At 38.4% G+C, this 15310-nt stretch overlaps 3 protein-coding genes across 3 annotated transcripts; all 3 read right to left on the bottom strand.

Moving 5' to 3' along the window:
- Positions 1-40: 40 nt before the first annotated feature.
- On the bottom strand, positions 41-3615 carry LOC133738847 (reticulon-like protein B11). Its single transcript, XM_062166519.1, has 6 exons — positions 3418-3615; positions 3034-3214; positions 2638-2779; positions 2464-2533; positions 2199-2368; positions 41-448 (listed from the first exon to the last, which is right to left on the bottom strand). Exons 1-5 carry the CDS (start codon positions 3476-3478, stop codon positions 2199-2201), a joined length of 624 nt encoding a protein of 207 aa, XP_062022503.1. The 5' UTR covers positions 3479-3615; the 3' UTR covers positions 41-448.
- A 392-nt stretch (positions 3616-4007) lies between these two features.
- LOC133737141 (uncharacterized) lies at positions 4008-4457 on the bottom strand. The gene has a single exon (XM_062164757.1). The coding sequence runs from the start codon at positions 4455-4457 to the stop codon at positions 4008-4010; it is 450 nt and encodes a 149-aa protein (XP_062020741.1).
- A 567-nt stretch (positions 4458-5024) lies between these two features.
- On the bottom strand, positions 5025-7407 carry LOC133740963 (uncharacterized). The gene is made up of 2 exons (XM_062168900.1): positions 6937-7407; positions 5025-5690 (listed from the first exon to the last, which is right to left on the bottom strand). The coding sequence occupies exons 1-2, from the start codon at positions 7186-7188 to the stop codon at positions 5418-5420; spliced, it is 525 nt and encodes a 174-aa protein (XP_062024884.1). The 5' UTR covers positions 7189-7407; the 3' UTR covers positions 5025-5417.
- Positions 7408-15310: the final 7903 nt, after the last annotated feature.

The following is a 15310-nucleotide window of genomic DNA, read 5'->3' as shown; positions in this document are numbered from 1 at the left end:
TTTATGTTGGCAGGAAATCGTAATTTTAACAAATATAGAATAACACCAAACACTATGCTCTTTAAAATTTTCTATGCATGTCCAAGAACCCAAAATAGCAAGAAAAAGTACAACACTGAAATTTGAAGTATAGCAAAAAAACCAGTACATTCTATATTTCATTAAAATGATAAAAAGTTTCCTACTCTTTCATCCCGTCTTGTAAAGCACATCCGCCAGGATCCAACAATTCAATAACTATTGACCAAAAAATTAACAAGATTATAAGGTCGCAACGCTGAAACTCAAACTTAGAAGCTAATGGGATCCATTCAAATGTTGTCAGCCATGCCGTCTGGCTGTCAATATGTATAGCAACAGCATGCCAACCAAAAGAAACCCTCATGTCGAAAACCATTCAAAACCATCTCTAAGGCTACTATCACACTTCTCTGAGCTCCATGATACCCTGCACCATATGCAGATATGCCTCAGTACATATGCGAAGCAACATAACTATTTGAGTCAAGCACAGAAACAACATCTGTATATACAAAAATATTGAAATCATGGTACATTTTATATAACAAAAGACTGAATGAGAAGTCCTCATGTAATTCTACCCAAGCCAGAACCATAAACTTTAAGTGAGTTTCACCATTTGCTCTCTACAATTGAGTAGTGATATATGACTACTTTTCTTCATAAAAATTAAAATAAAAAAGAGGTACAAGAAAAACAAGTTCTGTCACCACCAAAAATCAGTTGAAAATCTTCAAAGTTTGAAGTGACAACATGGAAGAGTACTTAAAAATTCGAGCGTGACGAATCCAAATTTCTTTTTAAATTATGTGTCCACAAATAATTACTACAGTTAAATTAGACCCAAACCATGTCCAAAACCAATACAACAGGTAAGAACTCATAAAGGTTCTCTAGAAGAACAAAGATTTTGTTTAAGGTATTCATCAAGGTAAAGCAGTTTCCAATAACAAAAATACTACATCAACCAAAAAGTACAAGGTAGCTAAAAAACTAAAGACAAGAGTGAACAAAAACTTTTGGGCTAAAATTTCCCCCAGGAAAAAGCCCAGGGCAAGTGTTGTGTCTTTACAGATTTCCACTCAGAAAAATGTCACAAGGAAAACAGCACAGATTCTCAAAGGAAACACTAGGACACCAGGAATTTGTCATTTCATATGACAAAAGAAAAGTTTCTCAATCATTGCAGTTTTCACTAAGGTATAAAATTTCTAGCTTTCTTTGTCTGTTGGAAGTTAAACAATGGGTGGAAGGGTCGAAGTTTGTGAATCTACTACTACATGTCTCCTTGTGATGTTTAACCATCCATAGAGGAATTTTAGGGGCTGCAATACAGCACACATGAAACAGTAAATTCAATACATCTAACTATCATAAACTAAAGAAGAGGCTGTTAAATTTCATAGCATTGGGTATTCCTCATTTTAGAATAAAAAAAACATGCTCTTGGAAGACAATGAGAATGCCCAAACACGATACATCCTTCATATTTTACAGCACCTTTTATCTTCAGACGGTTATGTTCCAAAGCATCAAAAGATTTTTCCAATTCCAAAACATCAAAAGGACAAAAAAAAAAAAAAAAAGAGTAAATATAAACATGTCGCTGAACAAATGACAAAGTCAATTTTCTATTATTTTGATATTAGACTGAGTTGGCATGATTATGACCAATTCTATTTTGCGACTAAGAGATTCAAGAATAATGTAAAATTTAAATAAAAGGCTATTTCAAACATAAGTTGTACTTGAAGACCCTCAACAGAGGATAAATTCCAGGTATCAGAATGACAGCAGGAGATGGTATACTTTTAAAGAAAATGTTACAGCACAAAACATGATCATCACTAGTGTCTATCTCTCTTGAAATTCAACTCATATACCACAGTGAAAATTGCACAGCAGTTATGAATAATAGTATCATGATCAACCTGAACAATATGAGAATAGAAGAGATTCCACACTTTTAAAGGTTCACAAGCAAATACATTGATAACATCCTTTAACACAGGCACAATACAAACAAAAGAAACTTTCAAATTCAGAGTGCAGATAGATTGAGCAAACCAGCATATATAAGAAATATAGCCTGTCCTTGGTATATTTGAACTGTCAGGGATGGGTACATATATACACATAAACAAAACATATCTCAGAGAGAAAGAGATTGTACTTACCTACTGCACCTTCTTCTCCTTGTGTGATTGCATTGTTATCTTCTTTAGGATGCTCTCATCAAGTTTCCTGTACTGCGTTTGTATTGATCTATTTGCTACAGAGAGTTTCTCATCAATGTGGCGCTGAAACTTATCATATAAGACGGGCACTGAAAGACTGATTAGAACCCCTGCATAGCGGTTAAAGAAATGTATGTATTATACATATTTTAAATGTTGCACAAGTACGCCCTTACAAAGATACATTGACGATCAAAGAGCTTACCAACGTAGGCAAGAGTAAGGAAGTTGAAGATACTTCCAATGTAAGATGCTACCCACAAGAAAACAGAAACCTGCAGACCAAAGCAATATCCAAACAGTAAAATCAACTCCTCCGTTAAAATCAATCAACCACTTTCTAACCATTAACCTACTGGAGGGAGCAACTACGCCTAACCTGAAGAAAGAGCTTGAAATTCCTGCCAATAGCAATGTCTCGCGCAATAGAGAGTCCACGATTAATCCAAACATGCAGTGTATCAGCAACCTTCATGACAGACGCCTCAGATATTTCCATATCAGGAAGAGGAGGCAAAGGTCTGATGACAACATAAGTTTGATTTCATTAATTTGCCTCAAACAATATCCAATGCTTAGAACAGTATACATAAACCACAGCCAATCTTTCCAAGAATCCATCTCTTCTCCCTCAGCCTCTATTTCGTTACTAGCAAAATACAGCATTTTCCTGGTGAAAACTTGCAAGTGATCCTAATCTAAGCTAACACAACCTAGACATTTTTACCAAGCTAACTAATGAGCACACTAAAAAGCAGTCCGAATCGGACAGTACCTATTGAGAAGTGAAGCAGATTTGGCCCAAAAGAAGAGGATAACCACAAGAAGCAGTAGAACATTGGCCCCAAAGGACAAGAGATTGTAACCGGCTCGCTCAAATAGATACCACGACGCCGTTGCAGATGTCAGCACTACGATTCCTCCACTCCAATTCCTCCACAGCAGCACATCAGCAACTATCAAACAATCGGAATCAAATCAAACTCCGACGACATTTACAATATTCAATAACAGTGTAGAAGAAAAATTGCAATCTCATCGTGATCAATTCAACTATAGGCGATCCAAACCAAATCGGAATCCTAAATGCAACAATATTATTACGCAAATCGAAGTATCTGTACAAATCACACATGCAAATCGGAGAGAGAGAGAGTACCGGCGCCACCGCCGAGAGCTTGATGAACGGAAATGCGACGCGGAGGCATAGAGTCTCCCATGGAGATTAGGGTTTCAGAGAAAAGATCTCTCTGAGATGATAGGGAGGGAGATGGAAAATATGAAATGAGAAAAAAATATAATGTTGATCGAATTTTGACCACGGCTGTCTCTCTGTCTCCACTTCTAAACTGCTTAACTGAGTCTCTGGGCAATTTACCTGCCCTCACAAAATTTACCAATATATTTAACCATCTTATACAACACTTTCATTTCTGCAAAAAAAAAAAAAAAAAAAAATTTACCCTTTTTCTTTGTTTAATTTGTTGTTGAGTAAATAAGTGTATAATACTCAATAGTATATCGGAACACGTACATTTACGGTTTGATACATGTATTTGTGCTAGCATGTGAAGTTTGTTGGTAGGCCTCTCTACCTATATATTTCATTGGAGAGAAATGCATCAACCTCAACGAAATACTAATTATTATGATAAACTGACTTTGTTCATTTATATTTATGAACGATCATTTTTTTATTATTATTATTTTTTTTTTTGAATAAGAGAATTATCTTCATTGATTGAAAAATTACATTTGGTTACGATCTGATTGTAGAAGATCCAGAATGCAATCCGGAGGTACATGAGACCAAATGGTATTGTAATTGTCTTCAAAGCCTAAACTAGCCAATCTATGTGCTACTGCGTTGCAAGTTCTTGGTGCAAAGCGTATCTTTACTTCGATCTGAGCCTTTAGAGCTGTGCGTATATCATCCAACACTCCAGGAAACTCAAGCATTTCATACCCTGGGTTGGCTATATCACTAGTGGCTTCCAAGCAATCTGTCTCAATTACGACTTCTTGATTAGGGAAGGACTGAAGTAGCTGCAGCCCTTGTTTCACTGCTAACAGCTCAACATGTTTAGCTGACGCAACATTGCACACTGGTAGTGCAAAAGCTGCTTTGAAATGGCCTTGCTCATCACGCAACACTCCACCAAGACCACCTCTGGTGTGATTTGGAAGTAAGCTTTCCATCCACGTTTAATTTTGCAGTTTCCATTCTCATCCGGCATCCACTTTTCTGTTTCATACCTTGCTGCTGTGTGGTTCGATTGGCAGCTCTGAACTCTTCCAACCACGATAAAGCACTGAACACAATGTCTGGTGCAGATTGAGTTGTGCCATGCCAAAATTTTGTGTTCCTATTCTTCCAGATGGACCACAATACCATGAGCAGCTTCTCAAACTTATCCTGCTGTAGGTTGATGGTTGATGGCTTGGTCCAGACACCACTCCTTGAAATTCATGTTAGGAAGGATGGTGCTCTCTAAATTCAATGGAGGAGCTGCCAGTATAGCTTGTGCAGTAGGGCACCTGTAGAATACATGCTCTCTGTCTTCAAAAGCTGCAGGGCACAGCAGACACCGCAAATCACCTTGAAAGCCCTTTTTTGTTAAAGCAGCTATTAAGTAGGTACAGAATGAACTGAAACATTGACCCGTTAATAACTTAAGATATCACTACCTAAGAAGAGAAAATTGCATACCTAAGCACAAAGACGACTGTATCTCATAAAATGTAGAGAGGCTACACTTATGGCCATTTGATCAATGTAGTCTGAGAGTTAAATTTTGTTTTGTACATACGGATCAACAGTTGCATACTTCTTGTACCGTATGTATACAGATACAGCATTGTTCTAAAGGACTGAAAGGACAGCATAAATACCAACTACGAAACTACATTTCCGTTCATTGTTTCCATTGATAAGAAGCACATGCAATTGATGGAACTGCTAGCAAAACATAAACCCCGTTGAATATTAGATTCAAATTCCATACTTCTGATCCTTGGGGTTACATTTCAGATTTTACACAAGTCGATCTTAGGTTGCAAACATGGCACAACTTCTAGACTTCAGAAGAATGATCGCTTGTTCCTCTACTTGACACTTGAACCAATGCATCAAAAACCTAAAACTTAGCTCAATCTTGTTCAGTCTGAAGCATCACCATCAGAGTTCTTGTCATCGTCAGAGGATTCTTCTTTCTGATGATTCTCTTCACCACCTGAATTTGTTTTCATTCTCTTCTCTTTCTTTTTCTGCTTCTTCTTTTGACGTTTCAAACGCTTCTTTGCTGTCCGCTCTTCGGCTGCTTTCAATCTTTCCTCCCGTCTCATATTGAACTCTGCCTCTTCTTTCCTTTTCTGATAGTCAACCTCCATTCTAGCAAGCCTGTCTTGTTCTTTCCGTCTCATCTGCCGATACTGTGGAGCAGAAATTAGGTGGTGAGCAATCATGTATTAATGTTAGCTGCCAGCTTACAGTGCAGAAAGTCATTACCACCGATCACATATTCATGTGTCAAACAATTTTTTTTTTCTATGTTCAGATACAGATATAATGGTCTCGACTGTCAAACCAATAAGACTGATTTAACATCAAACCTAAAACCCCGTATAGAAGGGGCAACTTCAGCTAGCACCCGGGCCTGGCTAGGTTCTATTGCAGGACACCTATGTTGGTTTCATGGCAAATTTTCCCAGGTTGGCTGGAGTAAAACCAGGCAATTCTTGTCTCAAAGTCTTAACTAAAAAAAGAAGAAGAAAGTGTTCATAGAATATTTCTACTGCATTGATCAGGTATTCAATATAGAAGGAAGTTTATCCATCCGTTATGCCTATTACAACAAGATAGAAGTTTCAACAGAGTACGTTATTAAAATCAGCAAATGTCCACAAGTTCGAGCAGGAAACATTAGCCATACGCAAGGAGATAAGAAACAATTCTCCTAATTGAGGGAACAGGGGTAAATCTACCTCAATCCACAAGCAAAAGTGATTAAGACTGACAAATCAAGCTCCCCTAGATAAAACAGGAGCAACCACGCTCCAAACCCCTTCGGCATGGCCAGCAAAAGTGATTAAGATTGATAGCTCATGCTCCACACACATAAAACTAAAGCAACCACACTCCAAAGACTCCAAACCCTTTCAACCATCATGTCCAGATTTTCATTCTTACAAACAGTGTTTAAACTAATGGGACATAAAGTCATAGATATAACAAAATCTACTCGAGGACAACTTCTCTTTATCACGTTTATAAGCTAGTAAGAGTCCAGTCCTTAGTTTAACTCGCAGAATCGTGGGAAATTGGACTCAACTCACAGAATACTGTGTGCTTAATCCCGAAGCAAAGACACCCTAATAACCTACAAAAGGGTACAAGGGCTCCCTAATTCTCACTCTCTGCATTGGAAAGAAAAACACTTGTGTACCACCTCGTAGCAAGTAAATTCCATTGGATTCTTGACGAAGGCCCATATCCCTAACTACATGCTATCCTCAGCTATCTAAATATTAGTAACCAAATTTCTTCACACAAACGAAGGCTATCTAATCAAACCTTATATCATTTACTAACAGCACATTAGTTCAATAATTTCGTAAAACAAGCATAAATATCTAATACAATCAATTCGAAATCCGATAGGGGATCTCAGTGATATACCTGATGAAAGTCACCGGAGCCGGAACCGGCGGAACTACCGGAAGTGTTGCTGACTCGGACGGGCACGTTTTCGAGAATCCGCCGGAGCTTGATCTCAAGATCCTCTTCCTCCTCCTTGAACACCGGCGGCGTGTACTCCACGAGCGCCGTCGACGCCGGCGGCGGTGTTGGAGGCTTTGGCGGTTGCATTAGCTTCCTCTCGGGCCGCGCCACCAGCTGCAAGTCCCCGTTTTTGGCTTTTCCGGACGACATGGCGGAGACAGAGAAACCCTAATTTCTGATTCCTTCTCAATTCGAACACTAATCACTGGTTTAGTTTGGATTGTGATATCGAAATTTGAGTGTGGGTCTGAGATTGAGAAGTGGGGAATGCAAAGGGGGTTTTGGTTAAGGGTTTAATTTAGCGCCATTGGGAGATTCGAAGAGAGGGTTTTGGTTTCAGGATGGGAATTTAGATATTGATTCTACGAGAAAGATGACTGTTACTTGAGAGATATATAGGTTTGGGCTATTCAGAGGCCCAAATATGTTCCCTTTCATTTTTTGGATTGTGAGAGTCCAAATCTGATGTTTATAGCTACAACGAGGAAAGGTCAAATTTGGGCTTTTGTTTGTGATTGTTTCTCTATGCTTCCTGGGAAAACGATTTTGTTAAAATGGCATCGAGTCTTTTCAATGATTTTCAAAGTGTTAAAAGAAAAACCCTAAGCGCGTCGTCTGGACGCACCAAAACCCCAAACATTGCTGGCCTCCTGGCTGCATCTCTTTCACTACAACACCATCTCACCATGGCTTCCATTGAGGATGTTACTGCATCCTTTACTGCATTACTGGCTTTGGCGGGGAACGAGATCATTAATCTCTCTCGGAGAACGGGGGGTGCGCAACACCGCCCCAGGCAACCTTACTCGATGGCCAAACCTCTGGGAAAGCAACCTGCATCCCTGAACGATTTGAGACATTTTTTCATAAGCGTTTGGGTCCTGGATAAAGGCTTCGATCAAGATTCAAGAATGGGAAAACAATAACGTACTTTGTCCTGGCTTTCGATCTACTTCGAGACCGCAACAAAGTGCTTTAGGGAGGACCTTGGAGGTTCAACTAGGCCCCAGTGGTACTACAGGAGTATGACGGCATGGTGCCGCTGCATACAGTGGAGATGAAATCCCTCTTCTATTGGGTGCGAATCACCAACATCCCTCCTGCTTTTGAGGATCTAGATACCATCAGAGACATTGCCTCTGTTGCTGGTAAGTTCCTTGAATTGGATGAAAAGCTGTTTGAGAATATGGGAAGAGGATTATGGTTTCTCATGATTTATCGAAACCTTTCTTTCTTCAAAAAACTCTCCGACTTGCTCCAAATGTGGAGGCTGAGATTTCATTCTTCTTTGAGAATTTGGTGGGCAAATGTAATGTGTGTCACCTATTACTGCATGAAGGGGACCATTGTCCCTTAAGCATTGGACCTGCAAAGCTAGTAGAGAAGAGGCTTGATATTGTAAGCTCATCTTTGGGTTTCTCTGCAAGTAAGTTTTGATAACATTGCAGCCATTGAAGCTTGATCTCAAGGTAGAAGATGAAGATGAGCTAAAGAGAGAGAATATCTAACAGAGTTTTTCAATAACGCAAGCTAATCCAAATGATTAGAGCCACACCTATTTATAATAGTCTCTAGATTAAACTCTAATAAACTCATGTAACTAACTTTTACATAAGGTAAATTCTGCTAGGATCTAGCTAAGCAGATAACAAACTGGGCCACATCAGCACATTTCACTCTTCAGCAAATCTTGACCAGTCACAGGGTTGACTCGTTAACACCTCCCCTCAATCTCAGTGGGGATAAGCACACTGAGATTGGAGCTATGTGTACTGAATATTGGGCTTGTGTAAACCTTTAGTCAGAATGTCTGCAGTATGCTCAGTAGTAGGAACATATTGAAGTAACCGATCATACCTTTGCACTCTTTCTCTAACAACGGGAAAATGCTTTGCATACCAGCTCTTGATGTATCCTTACCAATTCTATGAATTAAATCCTTTGCATATTTTTCTTGACAAGTAACGCCATTGAAGTACGCAGACACATCATAAGCACAAAAATCTTGAAATGTCAGCTTCTTGACAATTTCATTTTTGGCTCTGGTAAGCATGGAATGCTAATTATATGCTTGATCTTGGGCAGAAAAAGTTCCAGCAAAAATATCATCATTACCAATACCATTATTCAACACATATCTAGGATTAGGAGCTGAAGAAGTACCAAATGTAGGACCACCGGAGTTGTATGAAGACTGATGATTTGTAGGAACATTACCAATGGCAAATCCAGAGCTTGACATCATAGTATTTTGTGGCATAGCATATCCAAAGTGTGTAGCGGAGGCATCAGTAGATGATGTATTGTAGTGATGCACACTTGACACTCCAGGAATCATATTAACATTGTGATGTATAGCAGCAGATACAACACAATTACTAAGGTATTGAGGTTCACGAGGCACCTTCAACTGTGCATCAGTATGATCATTATTTGTCACATTCTGTTCTCCCCCATCAACCACAGCAGGAGAGACTCCAATGTGGGTGTCAAGAGAGTTACTCGAAGCAGAACTGATTGGAAGAAAAGGCATCATGCTGTGTAAAGTAGCAGAAGAAGGACAGGAAGAATCAGTACCAACAGATGGTACAACAGATGAAAAACCACTTGCAGAAGCAGAAGCACTAGAAGCACCGGAAGAACTAGCTCCATTGGTATTACATGCAATCATTGCAGTAAGAGTAGAAGATGATTTGGCTCCTTGAAAGGCATAGTAGTTTGACCTATGATGGCAGACCAGAGCAGCATGTCCCTTCAGACTACAAATTTGACAAATGACTACAGAGTTAGAGAGATGATCAAGAGGAATGTCATTCCTGTACCAACAATTTACAGCGGTGTGACCTTTCTTCCTACACATTTGACACTCTGGAGACAACCTAAAATGATTCTTGTAGCCTCCACCACCATTCAAGTTGTTATAAGAGTCACCTCCTACACTTTTATAATTTCCATTCCAAGCAGTAGACTTCCATGTATAGGATTTTCCCTTATCATTGGTGTAATATCCACCACATGAGTTCCCTTGATAACTCCTTTTATAGTTTCTGTCATTGTTGGACCACTGCCTTCTGTAACCTTCTTTATCATCTCCTTCAGCATAAAAGGAATTAGAGTTGTTCCCTTGTGAATTTTGAAAACGACCTCGAGCAAGCATAGCACTCATGCTAGAAGAAGAATGCATAAACCCTTCAACATCTTGCTCTGCTGCCGGCAACTGAGACCTGAAATCTTTTGCATTGATGGGAGTTTCTCTGCCACGAATAACCATTTTCAACATAGCATATTCATCAAGTAAAACATCTAAAGTGAGAACCACAATATCCTCGTTTGATATAGTAACTCCAACAGCACTCAATTGATCTGTAGTTTGTTTGATTCTGAGCAGGTACCTCTCAATAGAGTCACTTCCTTTCTTAATTGTCTGAATATCAGTCTTTAACTTCATAATATTGGCTCTGGAAACATTGGAAAATCTTTCTTGTAAACACGTCCATGCTTCCCTTGAGGATTTACTTCCAACAACAATATCCATAATATCATCATTCAAAGTTGCAACAAGAAGATTAAGCAAAGCCTTATCTATTTTCTTCCACATTTTGTAGGTTGCAGTGATCTCACTTGTTACTTCCCCATTACCAGTGATCACATACTTTGTAGGACAAGAAGTATTGCCATCAATATAACTGAAGAGGTCTTGTCCCTCTAAAAGAGTTTGAAATTGGTAACTCCAAGTAATGAAGTTATTGTAATCCAATCTTCTAGTCATCATACTAAGCAACATATAAATCTCAAATGGAGTTTGACTAGTAGCCATATATGCTTTAACCAATTTACTGACAACAAAGTAACTATGTCCAAATATCCAACTCCATGCACAATGAATCAATTATCTAACTCCATGCACAATGAATCAATGAAATTTCAAGTTCACTAATCACCAAAATTTTTTTTGATTTTGACTACCACCAAACATTATAAAAATTTTGTTTTCAAAGCCACCGAATGGCTTGCAACGTCATGACTTTGTTTTCCTTTATTTGACACTTTGTCTTTAAGCATCACCATCCAATCCTCAGTAACATCACCAATCATCATAACTCTGTTTACTATTCCAAAAGCTTCAGTGCTTCACATATCAATGCAAGTTTTCAATCATAGCAGCATCCATCATATGTAGGAAGAATCCATCAACAACACACATGTATAGCATTGTAGATACTCCAAATACCAGTAAACTAGGTGAATTGAAAAGATAATACCATGAATTTGCAAGCCACACGAAGAGAATGATTGAGTTTAGGCCTGATAGAATAACAACCCCTTCAACATGAAAAATTAGACAATCGAGCCTCCAGAATCCATATCCAAAATCAAATATGTACGGTGGAGTCACTTGTTATCAATCTATTATGTTATCACAAATTCCACAGCTTATGAGCTAATATATCATCACGCTTCACAGATTAAAAATCCAGATGATGCATGGACAACAAGGAACAGCTACAGTATTCATATCCAGAATATCAAAGTGAAAATAGGCGATCTGTAGTGAGAATTGAGCTCACCAGTAGAAAGCATGGCAAAGATGAAGCTTAGGATGAGATCGATGAGCTTGATTTACATAAACGAAGCAGAAATCGCAATTCTAGAGTTTTTCACTTGATGAAGAACAACGAAGCTCAAATGCGGAAGCTAGAAAGTAGACGAACACTTCTACAGTATGAAATAGTCCACAGGATCAAGAGCCAAAGCTCTGATACCATGATAACATTGCAGCCATTGAAGCTTGATCTCAAGGTAGAAGATGAAGATGAGCTAAAGAGAGAGAATATCTAACAGAGTTTTTCAATAACGCAAGCTAATCCAAATGATTAGAGCCACACCTATTTATAATAGTCTCTAGATTAAACTCTAATAAACTCATGTAACTAACTTTTGCATAAGGTAAATTCTGCTAGGATCTAGCTAAGCAGATAACAAACTGGGCCACATCAGCACATTTCACTCTTCAGCAAATCTTGACCAGTCACAGGGTTGACTCGTTAACAAGTTTATGGATGGAGCTTTCCGATTCTAAGGTATTCAGACTCCGGTATTGCCTCCTGTAACCCAAGCATTATTTGGTTCGTCTAACCATAATGGACGCAAGCCAATAACTTTTCATGGCCTTGGTCCCGGTCACCAAACTTAGTGAGGATGAGTCTCCCAAAGACCCTGCATCTCCCCCATCCTCTGAACTGATGATTGTCCAGGTAATTGAACCCTAGCATGCTTCTGCAGTAGAAAATGGTAACTCTGAGGTGCAAACTAAGCAAACTGCCTCGGATACCAAGACTGCTACACCTCCACCGGTGAAGCTTACATCTGATAAGAGATCAAGGCCACCATCTTCTTAAGCTTCTCCAAAAAAGTTGAAAATTCTGCTGCCCGAGCTTTTAAAAAAGGTGGAGCTACAAGATGTACCAACTAAAAAGTTGAAGACACCCACTTTTCCTACCAAATTCTCTGCTAGGTCTCTTGGACTGCTTGAAGCACTGGGTAGTATTTTGGTGCCAAAAGAACCAAGAGGGGAAATGAAGCAGGAACCGAAAAAGAAGAAAGGAAGGCCACTTGAGTCAAAGAACAAAAATCCTCCAAAGTCGAAAAGAGTTGCTGAAGCATAGAAAACTTGTTTTGCTTACCTTACCAAACTTCCTAGCCCTAGTGAGAAGGGCAAGGAGAAGATTTAAGTTGTCTTTTTGTTTTGTGACTTAATTAGCCTCTTTACTGTGCATTAGTATAGTTTATAGGCTCACTTGAAATAAGTGAGCATTGATTTCTAATAGTGAGTGGTGCTAGCATTTCAGTTACCTTACTTGTCGTATTGTTGACCGTGGATGGTATGTATTCGTGCCGTTCTGGCTTTAGCTAATGGAAATCTATTTTACCGATTCAAAAAAATGATTTTCAAAGTGTTTATATAAAAGCACCTGAAGAGCTTTCTAAACAGTGCACATATGCTTCTTCAAAAGGATGAAAGAAAATTAAATAGTGCTTCTATAATTCGTAATTCTAGTTTTTTTCTATCACTATCAGGAATGTTTTTTTTTTTTTTTTGAAATGGGCTGGTGCGGCTGCCCTCAAGCCTTGATTAATGAAATTGAAGAATACATGGGGGGGACGTAGAGCCTGAACCCCATATTACAATAAGCATAAAGAGAACATCCTGAAATAATACCAGGATTCTCCACAAGATTTATGTATTCTAACAAGCACCAATTAGCAAAGAGTGCACGAAAGGCTACTCCATTTGCTTTGACATAGCGGTGACATACCGGAAAGATAACTCTATAACGAAGAAGCATCATTACAAATAGCACAGCTTTCCCACTATGTTGCCGCACGGAAATAACTCCGGCGACACTCAGTTTCATCCTGCTACTAGGAGGTTGCGTCCATTTGATCAAACAAACAATTCGCCGCCTCGCTAGGCCAGACAAGGCACACAGAGTGTGCATATCGGGGCAACACCCATTTCTCCCTACCAAAAAGAAGTGGGGACTTATTCCTGGCGTAAAGCCATATCCAATTAAAATAAAACAACATAAATAAAAACTAAAATATATTGGGCCTAAAGAAAAAGCCCAGGCCCGTGTCGAGGGCTGCAGTGGTCGCCGTACCGGCGGCTCGCATGGATTCCGGCCGCCATCCTTCTATCATTCTCACCTCTACCTCTGCCTTGCCAAACCTGGCCTGACCAACCCAGATCCGAATTGGGGCAGTCAGACTGTGACGCCCAGCCAGCCGCGATCAACACCCAAACCGTCCTCCCATCCAATCTGGCTGTCTGGATCTGTCCCCACCGATGACGCCCATAAACGATGGGCTGAAAGGTCACGCGATCAGGAATGTTTTTGATAATATAATAATGTTTTTGTCAATTTTAGGAGCAATCCTAAACAGAACTTTAGTTACGGTTTAAGAATCCTAATTATAATAAATGCACCAAATTGATAGGGGAACACTACTCATGCCAAATCTCAACATAAAGTAAGGTAATATTAATGTTAAGACAAAAAAGAGCACCTACCCTCATATTCAAAGGAGGGCATGCTGAAGATATTACAATTGTTATGGTTGGTTTACATATCTGTCCGAATTATTTATGAACATGGAGATTTTATAGGCGACAACACTACACGTGTCATTGCCTTAAAGAGATGCCTCTTGTTTGGGTCATCTTGTTTGGGTCAGAGGAGAGCCATGATTGGTTTATGTGTGTGCAAATTCTTATCACTCTTGTACCCTTTAACTGCTGGAGATCGAATTGGCTCTATGTGATTGTCCCACCTAGGGCTGCCACTTGGTTTGGTAATTACCAAACCGATCGAATACCAACAGATATTTTAGGTTTGGTAAACTGACTTTTTTATAATCGAGACCGATAAAACCGAAATAAAAAATTATCAAAAAAATTGGTTTGGTTTTGGTAAATACCGAATCTACCGGTTATCCGATTATCTAAATATTAGCTTTATATACTATAGTTTTCAATACATATACATATATATTAAGAAATAAACATAAAAACTTTGACAATAGTATGAACATTACTACGTATACTACATTAATAGTACATGTATTTTAAGTAACCTACTCAAAGATGGTTAAATAACCTAGTTTTATTAAAAATGGCTAAAACTTGATGTCATATATATAAAAGATAGCTATAATAAGTAGATGAATACAAAGTTTAAGATTATAATATTGAAAAATCTAGTATTATTCATTCTAATTTATATTACAAAGGATTAGTTGTTCTAAATTAAGTTGATAATATTGAAAACCGAAATACCAAATTTGGTAGATACAATTAAAAACCGAAATTTTTGGTTGGTAATTAGTAACTCAATTTTGAAACCGAAAAGTTTGGTTTTGAAGTTGGTAATACTTATAACTGATTCGAACCGACCGAGTGACAGCCCTAGTCCCGCCCCTTTCATTAAGTTAATAAGTTTTGATCCACAATATATATCTTATATCTTATATATCAGTATTAATTAAGCCAATAAGGCTTATGGTTAAATTTTCATAAACCCACAATTTACCCTTCTTTAATTATAGTCTAAAAATTTATAATTTAACACATGAAGGATAAAATAGTAAATATAATAGCAAACTGAATTGAAAGAAATTACCAAAAAAAAAAATCTTAAACGTTTTGTTAACTGCAATGGCAGTTTTTTTGTTTTTTTTTTTTTTGGAGTTGGCAGTTTAAATAGAAAGATTA

The sequence above is a fragment of the Rosa rugosa genome, chromosome 3 (genome assembly GCF_958449725.1).
Source record: "Rosa rugosa chromosome 3, drRosRugo1.1, whole genome shotgun sequence".
NCBI lineage: Eukaryota > Viridiplantae > Streptophyta > Magnoliopsida > Rosales > Rosaceae > Rosa > Rosa rugosa.
The sequence above is the reverse complement of the archived record's forward strand: the minus strand, read 5'-3'. Positions and strand labels throughout refer to the sequence as shown.